Source organism: Gigantopelta aegis, chromosome 5 (assembly GCF_016097555.1).
Source record: "Gigantopelta aegis isolate Gae_Host chromosome 5, Gae_host_genome, whole genome shotgun sequence".
NCBI classification, from domain to species: domain Eukaryota; kingdom Metazoa; phylum Mollusca; class Gastropoda; order Neomphalida; family Peltospiridae; genus Gigantopelta; species Gigantopelta aegis.
In genome coordinates this window covers 30,547,650-30,566,637 of record NC_054703.1, presented here as the reverse complement: position 1 = coordinate 30,566,637, position 18,988 = coordinate 30,547,650, and the positions used below count along the sequence as shown (strand labels likewise).

General features: G+C 39.0%; 1 protein-coding gene across 1 annotated transcript; it reads right to left on the bottom strand.

Moving 5' to 3' along the window:
- Positions 1–5,347: 5,347 nt before the first annotated feature.
- On the bottom strand, positions 5,348–16,324 carry LOC121373082 (receptor-type guanylate cyclase gcy-28-like). The gene is made up of 5 exons (XM_041499528.1): positions 16,199–16,324; positions 10,773–10,968; positions 9,474–9,609; positions 6,567–6,658; positions 5,348–5,482 (listed from the first exon to the last, which is right to left on the bottom strand). Exons 1-5 carry the CDS (start codon positions 16,267–16,269, stop codon positions 5,348–5,350), a joined length of 630 nt encoding a protein of 209 aa, XP_041355462.1. The 5' UTR covers positions 16,270–16,324.
- Between the last annotated feature and the right edge of the window lie 2,664 nt (positions 16,325–18,988).

The following is an 18,988-nucleotide window of genomic DNA, read 5'->3' as shown; positions in this document are numbered from 1 at the left end:
CATATTAAAGACATTATCATTAGACAAAGTCAATACGGACACTATTAAAGCACATGGAACAGTTTGGAACTCAAGAAGACGACATGAAATGTTAGTTAATTGTTCTATCTCTAAACAAAAAATTTACAATTTTGGAAAATAAATGGACTATGTTGATCGAAAACAAATGTTTATGACATTTGAACACCATTTTACATATGCCTATAAAATGTCTTCATTATTTATAAATATGGTATTAAAATGCAAGATTGTAAACTTTCAGTTAGCCGTTTCTCAAAATTTGTTTTTTTTAGATAGAACACTTTGGTTCTCAGGGCACGACATGTTGCAAGAAAAAGTCTACTTGACACGGTGGTATAATGGGTGTACTAGTTGCGATGAGCATAAGCATTCGGTTCGAAAGTATATCATCATTTACAAACTGACAATTGTTATCCAAATAGCTAACTTTTTAGTAATATTTCTACGCTTCAAATGAACACTAAACTGGCCGTTATGTAGCAAAGTTTACCGCACGTGCGCCAAACATGTAGCATGCATCAGCAGTAAATATTATTAACTACGTAACCTGTTTCAACGTTTAGTGGTATAGCTTACAGAAGAAAGAAAAACTTTCCAACACAAAACTTTTCAGTGTTTTATCAAAATATGTATGTTGTTCAACATTTCATTTCAACTTATTTTCGTGTTTATATCCAATTAAGGTTCAAGCACGCTGTCCTTGGCACACACCTCAGCTATCTGTGTTGTCTGTCCAAGCAAGTGGGTTAGCTATTAGTGGTTGGTTAGTGGTTAGTGAGAGAGAAGAGCGTGTAGCGGCCTTACACCTACCCACTGAGCTCTTAAGAACTCGCTCTGGGTTGGAGCCGGTACCGGGCTGCGAACCCGTACCTACCAGTCTGTAGTCTGATGGCTTAACCACGACGCCACCTAGGCCGGTGTTGTTCAACAAAAACATGTACTTATAATAATTTATATAAAAAAAACTATTTTAAATATTTTAAGTCTTCGAAAACCAGTGTTAACAGACAATATTTTAGGAAAACGAGTTGAGCAAATGAATGGGTTATACTGGTAAAGTTGTTTTGTTAAAAAAATATATGTTGCATTCTGAGATTTAATAAATATATAAACAGATATCCACAAAGATATTTACATTAAAACATATAATGGCCATATACTTTTGGCAAGTACATGTATCTGTAAAGTGTTTTGCCAGCAGACGCCGTGTCAATCATGTGACTTCAATAACTAGATAGCAGTACAGTTGAGAAAAGAAACAAATTAGTTTTTAAAATGAAGTTTTCTTTCAAATGAAAATCATGGAAAACGATATTACAAAATATGCCATGTTTATGAGTACGTCAAGTTCAATCTTGCTTTCTTTGCTCGTTATAATTGTATTTTTACGAACGTGTCTGTACATGTGACAGACATATGTTATTTTCCCTATGAAAAAGTCAACGACATCAGAAATCTTCAAATGTACGTACTGTTGCGCACAAATGAAGAAACCACCGAAACTGGTCACTCACCGAAACAAAAAAAGTTTATTTTATTTAACGACGCCACTAGAGCACATTGATTTATCTTATTATCGGCTATTGGACGTCAAACATATGGCCATTCTGAAACTGTTTTTAAGAGGAAACCCGCTGTCGCCACATAGGCTACTTTTTTACGACAGGCAGCAAGGGATCTTTTATTTGCGTTTCCCATAGGCAGGATAGCACAAATCATGGCCTTTATTGAACCAGTTATGGATCACTGGTCGGTGCAACTGATTTACACCTACCCATTGAGCCTTGCGGAGTACTCACTCGGGGTTTGGAGTCGGTATCTGGATTAAAAATCCCATGCCTCGACTGGGATCCGAACCCAGTACCTACAAGGCTGTAGATCGATGGCCTAACCACGACGCCACCGAGGCCAGTATACTGGATTAAATAAAATTGCATACATATATAGCCCGGATAAAAGCCTAGTTTCTGACAACAAACACTGTCACATTTATCATCAATGTCAGGTCTGGTCGTATTAACTGCCCTTTGAACTTTGACCTAGCCGGATGTTATTGCCATATGCGTTGTTCACGAGGGCGATCGCTTGCTAGACTGGTTTTAGCACCTAACGTGAGAAGAGTGTGATGTGATAGAAGTAGATGGTACCAGTCAAACTGATCGCGAACGCTCAACCACAGACACAGCCTAACAGGTTGTACTATACCAAATTAAACTCTTTAGGCGACAATGTTAACGTTTTGGTTATAGACACTATATGCAATATGTCAACCAAACTATGACCCATACATATCAGTACTACAGCCCCTACCTCAAAGTATTAACTGAAGAAAATGGTACGTTTCATAAATACTTTTTGATATAATCGGATAAGGCTACTTGACACAGTGGTACTAGATAAAAATCATGTCTTTTGTCCAGATGAAACAAAGTCGTTTGACATAAAACACTGTCATATTTATCACCAATGACAGGGCTTGTGGTATTTACTGCTCTATCAAAAGTCCTCGAACATTGAGTGGCAGCGCGGAAGATCAAATGCCAGTACTTTAAGTACTTGGTGGGAGACGTCACGGACCCCGACAGACTGCCAGGCGGGGTCTACGAGGAAAACTTCAAGACGTTTCCCGATGGCCACCAGGTCGCCATCCACACGATCAAACCACGGGGAGTGGAAGCTATTGTAGTGACGTCGCGCCGGGATGATCTTTACCGACAGGGACTCCTCAGCCATGACATGGATAACAACACCATCCACAGAATCATGAAGATCGTCACCGGCGCCCAGTACCCACAGATGGTCCACTGCCTTAGCACCCACAGCTACAGGAGACTGGTGCCTCATTTTGAGGAGAGGAACATCATCACCTCCCCGTAGATGCTGTGCACCCAAACGGCCTTAACGAGGCCACTCGCGTGGACATATCGATCGGACTTTAAACTTTTAGATCTGAGTTCAAAATTTTATGTCGAAATTACTTCTTCTTTTTTTTATATTATTAAATAGTCCGATCCTCTCTTCTTTCTCTTATTTAATTTTGGACTGTCCTTCTAAAATGCTCCAAATTATATAAATATTCGATCGAGCAGTCAATTCTTTTTTATTTTTGGCTTGTAACACTTTTTATTTATTTTATTTTATTTTATCTATTAAATTCTTTACTAATTGCTATTTTCAAAATTCTGCCCAGTTTCAACCCCCCCTTCCCCCCCCCCCCCCCCCCCCCCCCCCCCCCCTCCATCCCGAGTCAGGCCACCGATCTTATCGGAGGTCAGACTCGGGATGGGCGTGTTCGAAATCCTAGTGGTATATGGGCACGTTAAACTAGTTATCATCATCGAACTTTGACCCAGCCGGATGGTATTTGCTTTAGTACAACCAACAGTAATTTTCTCAAACTTTACGGAATAAAACCGGCAACACAGACTCAGCTCTTCTAGAGTTTTGCATTTGCTGTATCTCATTCTCCGTCTCTCCATATTTTTTTCTTTAAAATTAACTGGGTTTTGTTTCTTCTTCTATTCTTTTTTTCTGAACAATATTCGACAGGTGCTCATTTTTCATTCCCGCTGTTAAACAACAGAGACACATTGGCTACGTATACCGTTACTTAACAGCTGAAAACAAAACACACCGCATGTTGTGGAATGTTGTTGAATGTTGCGGGATGTAAACTAGCCAACTAATAGATCTACAGGGAAGAATACCAACTACAGCATATGGAAACAGGAGGCGCTTATCCATGGGGTGGGGGGTGGGGGGGGGGGGCAGTAATGGTGTAGTTAAGATTTTATATTGAGTGGAGTGAAACAAAAAGAAGATATGGTGCTGGGGAGTGTTTACAAGCGTGGTGTGGAACTGACGACGGTGTCCGTCTCTCTCTCTGTCTCTGTCTGTCTGCCTCTCTGTCTCTCTGTCTCTCTCTCTCTCCCTCTCGCTCTCTCTCTCTCAATCTCATCTCTTTCGATCTCTCTCTCTCTCTTTCCTCTCCTCTTCTCTCTCTCATTCTCTGTGTGTCTCTCTCTCTCTCTCTCTCTCTCTTCCCTCCCCCCTCCTTCACTATTCTCCCCCTCAATCCCTTCCCCCCTCTGTTTCTCCCTCCTCAGAATCCCTCTTCCTCCCTTTTCTTTCTCACCCTCTCTCTCTCTCTCACATCTCCTCTCCATCTCTCCTCTCTACTCTCTCATCTCTCTCACACATATTTGGGGTGGCGGGGGGGGGGTCTTCCCCTCTGTCTCCCACTCCTCGCTCCACTCTCAACTCTCTCCTCGCTCTCTCTCTCAGCTCTCTCTCTCCTAATCCCTCTCTCTCTCTCTCTCTCCTTATCTCGTCCTCTCAGGGGGTCTCTCTCTTTCCCCAGACTCACCCCGCCTACTCACCCGAGGACCAACCCCTGGGTCATTCTCTCTCAGACCGTCTCATCCGACGCTCCGTTAACTTCCAAGTAGGAAGGGCTCACTAAAAAGCCGAGAAGCTCTTCGTCTCATCCTAAGCTTCTCTCCAATCTCTCAAAACATGTCCTTCTACGACAACCTCGTTCTCATCGTCTGTCTCAATCTTGCTCCCTCGTCTTCGGTCTCTCTCTCGTCTCTCACAATCTCTGCATCATCCTCAGCTGGGCTCCGGCTATCTCTCTCTATCATCTGCCGTCATCTTCTTACCATCGTCCTCCTCATCTTCGCATTATTTAGCCCTCTGGCGGAGGGGGGGGTGGGTGTCGCCAGACCCACCAAGCCTGACCCCCTGAGGGACCAAACCAAGTGTGGTCCTTTGTGGACTTTTAAATCACTCTTCTTAGCTGAGCTTCTGTTACTTTAAAAAAGGAGGAACACTAAAAGGCCGATGAGTCTTGAATAATTTTAAAACAGCCTTTTAGTTTGGTGTTCAACACACTACTTAGAACACACCTTGAATTACACTATGATCACCATCTATTGGATGTCCATTAATTTGGTAATTGTGACCCATGTCCATAGGGGGATAAAACCCGCTTATCCCTTTTCTCATTGGTAGCGAAGATACCTTTTATATGCAACCTCCCGTCAGACCGGATAGCATACTACCTCCACGGCGGCTTTGTATATACCCAGTCGCTTGTGCACTGGGGTTGCCCTAGACCGACCGCGCATCATTGGCGCTTATTTATAACCACATGGGCTATACGTTCTTCCCCTCGAATAATTAGAACTGATCAACTCAACATCACACAACTTTCATAGCTTTAGCGCTCTCCTTTGCCTGCCTCAGCGCTAGTTTGCAAAGGCCTCGATTGTTAGTCTATAATTATTACCAAGAGGGACTTCATGGGGTGGCATTTGGAGTTAGGCTAAGATCGAAACCGACACTGGGAGGGACGATCAGATGCTGGTGTGGTGCGGTCGCCCCCCCGGCCCAGGGTGGATGGTCCGACCTGGGACCGGCTCGAGACCTCTTGTTTTGTTTCCGAGATAGTTTCGACCACCTGGCGGACAAAGATGAAGACAGAGGGGCAAAAGTATATCATCTTATCCACAGAGAGAGGAGGAGATTAAAATAGCGCGAGATAGAGACTGCAGATTAGAGATAGTAGGATAGCGAGATACTAGGATATCAGGATCTCGATCTATAGAGGAGAGGCTACAAAATGCGAGGAGGATAATAGGACGTTTATCAAACAGAGATTTTACACTGAGAGGCTAGAAGAGATTAGATATCTCTTCTCTCTCTATCTCCCTATATAGACAGGGCCAAGACAGAACAGATGAGACAGAGAGAGACAGACAGAGAAGACCGACAAGAACAGAGTGAGACAGAGGTTAGAGACAGGGATAGACAGAGAGGGATAGAGAAAGCAATACAGAAACAGAGGATAGAGGCAGAAGAGGAGGGATGTAGAGAGAGAGAGAGAGAGAGAGAGAGAGAGAGAGAGAGAGAGAGAGAGAGAGAGAGAGAGAGAGAGGAGAGAGAGGAGAGATAGAGAGAGAGGAGAGATTTAGGGGGAAGGGGGGAGGGGGGTAGGCTGGCTTTTGCCTGAATTAGACGATAGTGCTTGAATCTGGATAAGATTTATTCATATTAGCATTACTACCAAACAGCTATATAGGACTGCAAACGAATCACTTAGCACTTAACTATTTTTGAAGGTTGAATGATGGAAATACACGGTAAAAAGATCTCAGGTTAGCATATTTTAGCCGAATATCTATATTATTTTTGCCCGAATTTGAGGTTTTAAAGCAGCATTGGGGTGTGGGTGTGGGGGTGGGGGTGGGGGGGGGGGTGATTGGGGGTGTTGCTCGTAGGCTTATGTCACTTTCTTTTGAAAAGTTCAAGTGTTCAAGTTTGTATAAAGACCAAAGTATCAAACTGAATGCACAATTTAAATTGTTTAATTTTAAAACACGATACACACGAATGTTTCAGTTATTTGTATCTGAAGATGTAAAACCAATTTTAGCACTGAGATTGTCTGTTTTGTTGCATGTGTTTAACAATACGAACGACCGTGGTTTGGAGACAGTATTATATACGAGTCGGTATAGTGTCAACATACACAGGGTTCATACCTCAAACTGGTCCGTAGCCGGGTTGAGATCTAACAGCGAGTAGTCCGCATTTCTGTCGCCATTCGAGTCGATACTCACAGTTCCGGTTATACCTGGAGGAAGTAAAGAAGTAAATGATGACATGAGGTTTTGTGTTGGTATTTTGCATTGGTATATAATAACGTAATGTGAGGTGATAATGTGAGTTTATTAAAGGCGTAGACCCTAGTTTCAACTTGTAAAAATGAGGTGATAATGTGAGTTTATTAAAGGCGTAGACCCTAGTTTCAACTTGTAAAAATGGACACGAAGTTTATAGTCAATTTACAAACTGGTAGCACACTTGGATAAAGTTACATCAGAGTGAAAGAAGAGTATGTGATGCTAAAACCGGAAAATATCCTCAAACAAATAGACTAGAACTCGAATCAATAACCGCTACTTCTCAGACGCACGTGCTTTTTGTTTAAAATAAGAAAAATGCATTTTGTGATATTAGAAACAACAGGATGACCACAAACACTTCGGTTCTACGGAAATGGATAATCTAAATAATATAATAAAAGTAATGTTTGATTTCAGTGATCATAAACGACTCTAATAGTGAAAAATATGCTGTAGTGTTTTAAATAGGGTATGTCCCTTTAACTAGGTGTGTGTGTACTGCAAATTAATAAATCACATTATGATATGGTGAGGTTAGATTTTGAGTTTAATAAAACTGTAGCCCGAATTGACGTTGAAAGTGTGGTTCTTTCTACGTCTGAATATTGTTACATACCCTATATGTAGTTGGTATTCAAAACTTATGGCACCATGTTTCAACCGTTTCTCAACCGAAATAGGGCAACAAATGGACACACAAACCAAAAATGTATAACCTACAGTACTCACTAAATCCCAATTGAAGTACTTGCATCATTATTAACAAAACAAATCTTCCAACGACAACATAAAATATTGACCTCCATTTTAAATTTGCTAAATAGAGGGAAGCAACTCGCTCTGCGCATTAAGAAAAGTATTGATTTAATGTGCGTCCTGCACTATTAAAGCTGTAGTTGTGCTTATAATCGTATTTTACATTAAAGGCATATTGTCACAGACCACTGACCTATTTAATGGTCTAACAAAGTATTATCTGAACAAAAATAATTTGATTTGTCCCTAAATGTACTTTATTCAACCATCTTCATAACCACCATACTCCATTTATTAATGATATTTTGTAAAAATAATTGAATTATGGCAATGGTCCACAATTCAAAAACTAAAATTGCCGAGAGGGTTAACATGGATTTTACTCCATCATGGTTCAGTTAAGGTGATGCGATAGATAGATTTGGTTTCCAACAATTAATGTAATTTTTATTTATTATTCATTTTTAGAGAAATAAGGTCCTTAAATCCGTGACAGTACGCCTTTAACTAGTAAATGACGTTATAATATTCAGTAGTCGAAATACTGCAGGCCCAATTGGTTTTTGCTAGTGAACATTACCACGAGCCGCAAATTTCTTTTGGCTGTCGTCCGTTCGGACCGACAATTAGTGTATGTTTATATTCTCTCATTAGTTTGATTGATTGAAACATTTTATTGCTTTTCAAGGAACAAATGGATTAGGCACAAGTTACACAACTTACTAGGCCTTCTCCAAAATACATACATATTACAACAGTAATATATTTTTGCAATTTAAATATGAACAGAAATAAATATTATTGAGAAAGAGAAAGAAGAAAGAATAAAGGAAACACAAAAAATGAGACGCAATAAAGTGGTATCGCAATGATTACGTAATGGCTACACAAATAATAATAATAATAGCAATAAAATAAATAAGGGAAACGCTTTGTTTCATTTATATACTTATGTACATGAAAAAATATTGTTTTATTGTGTTCTTCACTAAGAGTACTTTTAACCATTTAAAACTAGTTGTAAATCTATTGGCAGAAATCTTTGCAATGAATTCCTTTGCCTTTCATATAAAATCCATCCACAGAAAAAAAAGATAATTGTTTACAATTATATACACAACTGCACGAGGGGATTCGGTGCTAAGACCAACTCGATATAAGACTGCTTTTAAATCACTACACTTGTGTCTTAACTTGATATGTAATACATTTTCTCTTATATTACCAAATGAATACTCTTTAGTTTTAGTCAACAAAGTTATCCGACAGGTTTTGAATCGGGCTGGCGGAATTTTTTGCCAGTTTCGATCCCTGATATAGTGAAAAAAGAAAATGTTTTATTTAACGACGCACGCACTCAACACATTTTATTTACGGTTATATGGCGTTGGACATATGGTTAAGGACCACACAGATATTGAGAGAGGAAACCGCTGTCGCCACTTCATGGGCTACTCTTTTCGATTAGCAGCAAGGGTTCTTTTATATGCACCATCCCACAGACAGGGTAGTACATACCACGGCCTTTGATATACTAGTCGTGGTGCACTGGCTGGAACGAGAAATATCCCAAAGGGCCCACCGACGGGGATCGATCCCAGACCGACCGCGCATCGAGCGAGCGCTATACCACTGGGTTACGGCCCGCCCCTCCTGATATAGTGAGGCGACATTGTGAATTTATTCCAAATGTAATTGTGTGGGGTTTCTTGATGTGCATTAGTAGATGATGTGACGATACGGCAACCGTAAGTAAAATTTAAGTGAAATGTTTTAAGGTCTTTTTTATGTTTTGCTTTTTTATTTGCTTTTTTTGTTGTTGTTGTTGATAACTGTTTGTTTGGGGGGGGGGGGGGGGGGGGGGGTGGCATTGGTTTATATTTTTATTGTTGGTGGGGTTTTTTGTTGGGGGGGTGAGGGGGGTTGATGTTTCTTTTTTCTTTCCTTCCTTTTCTCGAGTCATAAGTGAAAGTAAATGATGTAATGACGTCATTAATTACTACGTACCCTCGAACGTCCGGTTCCACATCCTCCGCGTGATGGCAGCACCGTCAGTAATCGAACCATCTGCGGCAAGCGTCTCATTAAGGGCTAGAGCGTACAAGATGACGGCGTCGTGAAACGCTCCGACAAAACTGTTCACCTGGAACGCAACATAATAGTTGTTTCGTTTAACGACATATTAAAACACATTGATTTATTAATCATCGGCAATTGGAAGTCAAAGAAACACAGCCCAGACAGCAGTCGAGCACTGGAAATCAAAGAAACACAGCCCAGACAGCAGTCGAGCACTGGAAATCAAAGAAACACAGCCCAGACAGCAGTCGAGCACTGGAAATCAAAGAAACACAGCCCAGACAGCAGTAGAGCACTGGAAATCTGCTTCCGGGCACAAGAATTGAAGATATATTTTTATTTCGATTTTTCAGTGATATGTTTCGCCTAGTTCATTCAATTAATTGTTCAATGAATGGATGTTTAACAGAAGAACAGAACAGAACAGAACAGAACAGAACTTTATTCAACTTAGATCGGTGATACATTGAGGTGGTTTACAAACATATTATACAGACGGCTGCAGTTAACGCTTGACACAAATTGCTAAGCCCAGCAATTTAGAATCCTGGTTTTAAGAACAACCAAGCACAGTAAATGCATCGAATATTGAGTGTCAAAAAAAGAAGAAGAAAAAAGAATGACGATATCCTTTCTTTCTTCTCTCTCTCTCTCTCTCTCTCTCTCTCTCTCTCTCTCTCTCTCTCTCTCTCTCTCTCTCTCTCTCTCTCTCTCTCTCTCTCTCTCTCTATAAATTAATGAAATGGAATAATTGACGATCCCCGTTAGTGGGCACATTTGGGTAATGTTTCGTTCCAGCCAATGCCCAACTGATATATGAAAACCCGTGGTATGTGCTATCCTGTATGTGGGGTGGTGCTGATAAAACATCATTTGCTACTAATGGGGAAACAGTAGCGGGCTTCCTCTCTAAGACTATATGTCAAAATTACCAAATGTTTGTCATCCAAGAGCTAATGATTAATAAATCAATGTGCTCTAATGGTGTCGTTAAACCAAAAAACCCTATGAAATAATGCATTGGTGATAATTCTCAGTGGCGGATCCAGAAAATCCATTTAGGGTGCCCCAGTGACATGTGACCGAAGGCCACAAACGTTCCCGATTTAATATCTCGGATTCTCCAACGTAAACAATTATAATATATATATATGACTCAAAATTTAGGCGGGGGTGTGGCGGACGAACTCCTGGGACCCCCTTAGATCCGCCACTGATTTCACCCACCTCTTCCTCGCCATACGTGAAGTTCTTGTACATGCGTCTGGCCCGCCGTTTCACCTCTTCCGAGAAGGAGTGGTACTCCGGGCTCGTGGGTTTCCGGAGAGTTACCGTCATCAACGCTTCGTAGGCTTGTCTCGCGTTGTGGTTTCGTTCGTCCGTGTCGTTAGCTCGGTACCACGGCCGCGCCGAGTCGTTCTTACTGTGGGGTGGATAGTAGTAGTAGTAGTAATAATAATAATTATAAAAATAGGAATGATAACAACAACAACAACAATAATAATAATAACAATAATAATAACAATAACAATAATAATAATAATAACAACAATAATAATACTAATAGCAATAATAATAGTTACCGTCACCGTCATATTTTCATTATTGTTGTTGTTCGTTTTGTTATCAATATTATTATTATTAGTAGTAGTAGTAGGAGTAGGAGGAGTAGGAGTAGGAGTAGGAGTAGTAGGAGTAGTAGTATAGTAGTAGTAGTAGTAGTAGTAGTAGTAGTAGTAGTAGTAGTAGTAGTAGTAGTAGTAGTAGTATAGTAGTAGTAGTAGTAGTAGTAGTAGTAGTAGTAGTAATATAGTAGTAATATAGTAGTAGTAGTAGTAGTAGTAGTAGTAGAAGTAGTAGTAAAAGTAGGAGTAGTAGTAGTATAGTAGTAGTAGGAGTAGTAGTAGGAGTAATAGTAGTAGTAGTATAGTAGTAGTAGTAGTAGAAGTAGTTATAGAAGTAGGAGTAGTAGTAGCATAGTAGTAGTAGGAGTAGTAGTAGTAGTAGTAGTAGTAGTAGTAGTAGTAGTAGTAGTAGTAGTAGTAGTAGTAGTAGTAGTTGTTGTTGTTGTTGTTGTTGTTGTTGTTGTTGTTGTTGTTGTTGTTGTTGTTGTTGTTGTTGTTGTTGTTGTTGTTGTTGTTGTTGTTGTTGTAGTAGTAGTAGTAGTAGTAGTAGTAGTAGTAGTAGTAGTAGCAGTAGTATTTCGAATTACTGATTTTCGATACACGCATGTGATATTGCGCCAATGCATTTATTGGTATATTCATTCTGTAGTTTATTCATCAATTCATTCATTCAGTTAAAAATAATAATAATAATAATAATAATAATAATAATAATAATAATAATTAATAAAATTTAAAAATAATAATAATAATATTTATTTATTTAAATCTACCGTATTTAGTTTTAATTAGAAAACAACAATGTTTCAGCAAAATAGTTTTATTTATTTATATATTTATAACTAAAAAAAGCCAATACAATGGTTCAGAAAATTAATGTCCTTGTTCTGAAGATGCGCGGATCTTGTAATACACACGGAACAACTAGCACCACGTTATATCTGTAGACACGTGTTCGCAGAAAGTCGTAAGGGCGGGACGTAGCCCAGTGGTACAGCGCTCGCTCGGTGCGCGGTCGGTGTGGGATCGATCCCCATCGGTGTGCCCATTTGGGCTATTTCTCGTTCCACACAATGCACCACGACTGGTATATCAAAGGCCGTGTGTGACGGAACATGCTCTTAATTTTGTTTTCGCCTGTGGCGATATTAATTGTTTTAGAGGGCCGTGTGCAGTTCCAATATGCACTTAAGCCCAGGTGGGCACTTTGTTACGTAATACCTCCGCGCGACCGTGGTCGAGCTGTGCCTAATACACACCCAGCGCAGGTGCGGAGGCCATGTGGCCAGTAGTTACGTAATACCTCCGCGAGTGCGGCTTTTACGACCGCGATTTTGGCGACTAGGCGTCAGTAAGTCTGGCAATCTAAGAAAAATATGCCGGCTTGGTCGCTGTGGAAATATCACTTGATAGGGGGAGGACCGCGTTGTGCCCCCAGGCGATATTCGGGTTTATGATAAATAGCTAGGGTTTTAGAGATTACAGGGAGAAACAAAAGGAAGGCTCCAGGGGATCGTTGTCCGTCCGGACTGGTAAATGTTTTATTTCTGCTCTGTGTATAACCTTGATGTGATTGATGTGACTTTAAATATTTTAATACTGTATTATACCAATATTATTTAGACGGTGCTGCCGGTAATCTGACGCAGTAAATTGTAGGCTCACTGTTCTAATATATATAAAGCTTAACCAGTCATCCTAGAGGACCTAGGTAAACTGTAGGTAATTGTCTTTATTGTGATAGGTACCAGTATTAAGTCTGTATTACAAGGTTACTGAATGAGTAGTTAAGGGTTAATTAAAAATTAACCAGTTAGGAATAGAGTTGTAATTCCTTTATTAATTAAGTTTCCCTGGAAGCGTTTCTCAATTATCACACGTGTGGGTGTTGTGTCACGGTGAAGTGATTAGAATATTGTGTAAACTAGACCCCTAGAGATTAACTAATTAAGTGATCAGTTCTGGGTTGTTATTATTTGTTGTTGTTAATTAACTACAGCGGCAGTACATTTGTCAGCGTAGTATCAATACAGATTCCAAAGTGTATTGTGTTTTGTTGTGTTTTCTAGTGAACTAAACGTGCTATATTATGTATACTTTATATATAAGATCTTATCTCTGATCATACCTAGACGAGCCACGCGGGTATAACTTCCCGATACAGAGAGATCTAATAGATATACAGTTAGGAGAGATATTTGGATAATCGTGTTTCATTCAGTTACGGGTATTATAGGATCCCCGTGACACCGTGGTATGTACTACCCTGTCTGTGGGATGATGCATATAAATGATCCCTTGCTGCTAATCGAAATGAGTAGCTTATGAAGTGGCGACAGCGGGTTTCCTCTCTCAATATCTGTGTGGTCCTTAACCATATGTCTGACGCCATATAACCGTAAAATACAATTTGTTGAGTGCGTCGTTAAATAACGCATTTCTTTCTTTCTTTCATCAATCTTAACGTCGCGAGGGACAACAGAAAACATAAAATTTTGATTGCAGTTTTCCTTTCTCTGACTTCTACACTGAAACGATTTGTCATTAATCGATTTACATCGCTGCCACCTTCGTGTCGAGGGCGGGCGGCAGCTCGGTGATGGAGCTAGGATGAAAAGTGTGAAGACGTCATTGATACTTTGCTTTTAAACATCGTTACCAGCGAATCAATCAATCAACAATTTTGCATCCATTGAAATGTTCAAGCAGGTCTGTCGCGGGCGCATCATTCTAAGTTCCCGGGAAGTGTGTCGAGAGCAGATAAAACAGATAACAAATACAGAATTTGTATTTCCGTACAAAACAGGAACAAAGGGATGTTTTGACAAAGCCGCGACTGCCATCATCAGTCCCAGTCGTCTGCTATGAATCTGGCTTTTAAATTAGACTTTCTGCATTGATCAAAAAATTAAATAATTTCCTTCAACAATTGATATTAGTATCAGAAATGTTCTTTTAAAGTTTCCTTATGTATACGAGATCAATATCCTTCAATCTTTTAATGTTAGCATTTCAAATGTGTCCGTGTGTTCATGAGTGCGTGTCATCACAGCTGTACGTATTACAATTAGCTCTGTCCGGTGCTAGTTTTGATCTAGTAAATTAGTCTGGGAGACCAGTCATCTTTATGGCGGAGCATGAGGAATGGAATTTTCAGTAAAGGATTTCCTAGGGAGTGGCTGTCCTCCCGTAGACGACGTACTAGATAGAGAACCATAGACTCATCAACTAATTTTACAAATGTCCATTCGACTCTGCACTGTGCAGAGATGCGACCCGCATCACGTGTTACGGTTTTGTCGTTCAGATTGTGTATATGTGGAGAATATCTTTCAATGTTAGCATTTCAAATATGAGCGAGAATGTTTGTGAGGCTCCGAATATTCTCTTTTTAATTAATAATTCATCTGGTACTGTAACAAATAATTAATAAACTAACCTGCCAAACAAATTTATACAGAAGAAGACATATTTCTCATTGCCAAAATTGTTTACTGATACAATAAAAAATACCTAAGATGCTAAACAGATATATGTTAAAGTACTCCCCAGTGTCAAAATTAATCTACTGATATAACAACAATAACTAACTAAACAGATCTATATTGAAGAATACGTACCCCCATTGCCAAATTTCATCTACTGATATAACAATAGTAACTAACCTGCTAAACGACCCCATTGTCGATTTATATTGAAGAAGACATACCCCCATTGTCAAAATTGATCTACTGATATAACAATAGTAACTAACCTGCTAAACAGATTTATATTGAAGAAGACATACTCCCCATTGTCAAAATTGATCTACTGATATAACAATAATAACTAACCTGCTGAACAGATCATATATTGATCTATATTGAAGAAGACATACTCCCCATTGTCAAAATTGATCTACTGATATAACAATAGTAACTAACCTGCTAAACAGATCTATATTGAAGAAGACATACTCCCCATTGTCAAAATTCATCTACTGATATAACAATAATAACTAACCTGCTAAACAGATCTATATTGAAGAAGACATACTCCCCATTGTCAAAATTGATCTACTGATATAACAATAGTAACTAACCTGCTAAACAGATCTATATTGAAGAAGACATACTCCCCATTGTCAAAATTGATCTACTGATATAACAATAGTAACTAACCTGCTAAACAGATTTATATTGAAGAAGACATACTCCCCATTGTCAAAATTGATCTACTGATATAACAATAATAACTAACCTGCTGAACAGATCTATATTGAAGAAGACATACTCCCCATTGTCAAAATTCATCTACTGATATAACAATAATAACTAACCTGCTGAACAGATCTATATTGAAGAAGATTATTCCCCATTGTCAAAATGCATCTATTGATATAACAATAATAACTAACCTGCTAAACAGATCTATATTGAAGAAGATATATTCCCCATTGTCAAAATTCATCTACTGATATAAGAATAATAACCAACCTTCAAAACAGATCTATATAGAAGACGAAGTACACCACATTGTCAAAATTCATCTACTGATATAACAATAATAACCAACTTTCAAAACAGATCTATATAGAAGACGAAGTACACCACATTGTCAAAATGAATCTACTGATATAACAATAATAACTAACCTGCTAAACAGATCTATATTGAAGAAGATATATTCCCCATTGTCAAAATTCATCTACTGATATAACAATAATAACCAACCTTCAAAACAGATCTATATAGAAGACGAAGTACACCACATTGTCAAAATGAATCTACTGATATAACAATAATAACTAACCTGCTAAACAGATCTATATTGAAGAAGATATATTCCCCATTGTCAAAATTCATCTACTGATATAACAATAATAACCAACCTTCAAAACAGATCTATATAAAAGACGAAGTACACCACATTGTAAAAATGAATCTAATGATATAACAATAATAACTAACCTGCTAAACAGATCTATATTCAAGAAGACATACTCCCCATTGTCAAAATTCATCTAATGATATAACAATAATATCTAACCTGCTAAACAGATCTATATTGAAGAAGACATATTCTCCATTGTCAAAATTCATCTCGTGGGCTTTTATCATGATCTCTCTCACCGAGTCCGGGGAAGCACACAGCACCACGACTGGAAATACACAAACATAACAAGGTAAGTAAATTAGTGATTGCACAAAGTTAATAAGCCATATTGTGAGGAACTAATCATGAAACCAAGTAAGAATGTATGCACGTGTGTATGTATTTATGTCTCTCTCTCTCTCTCTCTCTCTCTCTCTCTCCTCTCTCTCTCTCTCTCTCTCTCTCTCTCTCTCTCTCTCTCTCTCTCTCTCTCTCTCTCTCTCTCTCTCTCCGTCTGTCTATCTATCTGTCTCTCTGTCTGTCTGTCTGTCTGTCTGTCTCTCTCTCTCTCTCTCTCTCTCTCTCTCTCTCTCTCTCTCTCTCTCTCTCTCTCTCTCGATCTCTCTCTATCTCTCTCTCCCTCTCTCTCTCTCTCTCTCCTCTCTCTATCCTCTCTCTCCCTCTCTCTCTTCTCTCATCTCTCTCTCTCTCTTCTCTCTCTCTCTCTCTGTGTGTGTGTGTGTGTGTGTATTTATTTATTTATTTATTTATGTATATAAGTATGGATATCTATATATAGTATTCATTTATGTATAACAACACTAGAATATTGATTGACAATATGGCTGTAATAGTGTTCAACATTATAGAAGTGGAACATTAATGAATTGTACCATGGCTATAGCCTAATAATTATAAATTATAATAGAAAGCAAGTCTACAGTATAATATATGTATTTAAAATTGTCTTAAAGAAATAAATATGTACAGAGACATATTTATATAGATGTTTGAATTTATATATGCATGAATGTAAATAAGTATATGCGTAAATAAGTAAGGAAGTGAAATACGTATGTAGGTAGGTATGTGTATAAGTATTCAGGTAACGAGGTAGGTAAATACATTAGTAAGTTGGAAGGTAAATACGAAATTTACTATGCTGGTAGTTAAGTAATTATATAAGTAAGTAAATCCAAAATGTCTATATCAGTGTGTTGCGTGATCAGGAGGGCTTTCTATTAAATAGGATATATACACTATGTTACAGTTTTGCCCATGATGGTTACAGTTTTGCCCATGAAGGTTACAGTTTTGCCCATGAACGATACAGTTTTGCCCATGAACGTTACAGGTTTTCCCATGAACGATACAGTATTTTTGCCCAGTGAAACGTTACAGTTTTTGCTCATGAACGATACAGTTTCGATGCCCCGTGAACGATACAGTTGTTTGCAGGCCAGGCAGGTTTTGCCCATGAACGTTACAGGTTTGCCCATGAACGATACAGTTTTGCCCATGAACGTTACAGTTTTGCCCATGAACGTTACAGTTTTGCCCATGGACGATACAGTTTTGCCCATGAACGTTACAGTTTTGCCCATGAACGATACAGTTTTGCCCATGAACGTTACAGTTTTGCCCATGAACGATACAGTTTTGCCCATGAACGATACAGTTTTGCACTGGGAATTATGAACTTATCAGGAAGAGGGGAGGGACGTAGTTCAGTGATAAAGCGTTCGCTTGATGCGCGGTCGGTCTATAATCGATCCCCGTCGGTGAACCCATTGGGCTAGTTCTTTTTTCAGCCAGTGCTTCACAGCTAGTGTAACAAAGGCCATGGTATGTGCTATCTTGTCTATGGGATGGTGCATGTAAAAGATTCCTTGCTGCTAATCGAAAAGAGTAGCCCATGAAGTGGCGACAGCGGCTTTCCTCTCTCAATACCTGTGTGGTTCTTAACTATTATGTCTGACGCCATATAACCGTAAATAAAATGTGCTGAGTGCGTCGTTAAATAAAATATTTCTTTACTTCCTTTAACAGAAAGAAGATAAAGGAAGAAGCATAAGAGTTAGAAGAAAAGACAAATAGAAAAAGAAAAAGAAGAAGAAGTAGAGAACAAGAAACAAGAAGAATAGAAAAAGAAGACGACTAAAAAGAAGATAAATAAAGCCTATACTGTTACAAACAAAACCCACCGTATAGCGGTAATGTACCTTGAAACTTTAGCACAACACCACGGGAGATTCATTAATTTCGTCTACTTTTGTTTTCATTTTGATCAATATTTTTGTTTGTGTTCCCATGGCAGTTCTTTAAAAGCATATTGTCACAGACCACTGACCTATTTAATGGTCTAACAAAGTGTTACCTGAACAAAAATAATTTGATTTGTCCCTAAATGTACTTTATTCAACCATCTTCATAACCACCATACTCCATTTATTAATGAAATTTTGTAAAAATAATTGATTTATGGCAATGGTCCATAATTAAAAAAATAAAATTGACGAGAGGGATGACATGGCTTTCACTCCATCATGGTTCAGTTACGGTGATGCGATAGCTAGATTTGGTTTCCATTTATTATTAATTGTTAGAGAAATAAAGTCCTTAAATCCGTGACAGTATGCCTTTAATTTCTTATTTGCGTTCTGAAGTAAACATAGCAAGTGAGGGTATAACGGTTTTTTAAATTATTTATTTACGTGGATGAGAGAACAATGATAACAGGTCGATGAGGTTGGGGGGGGGGGGGGGGGGAGAGGGGGGGGGGGAGGTAGTAGATATACGTACATACGCACCTAATAAATGAATAAGAAACATTTATTTTATTGTAGCACATGTGTAGCCAATGGTGACCAGGCAAAAACCTGTCTGATCGGAATGCTGCATTGGCGGAGGAAGGAAGCGCTGGGGGGGGGGGGGCTGAGAAGCGAGGAGAAGGGGGAGGAGGGG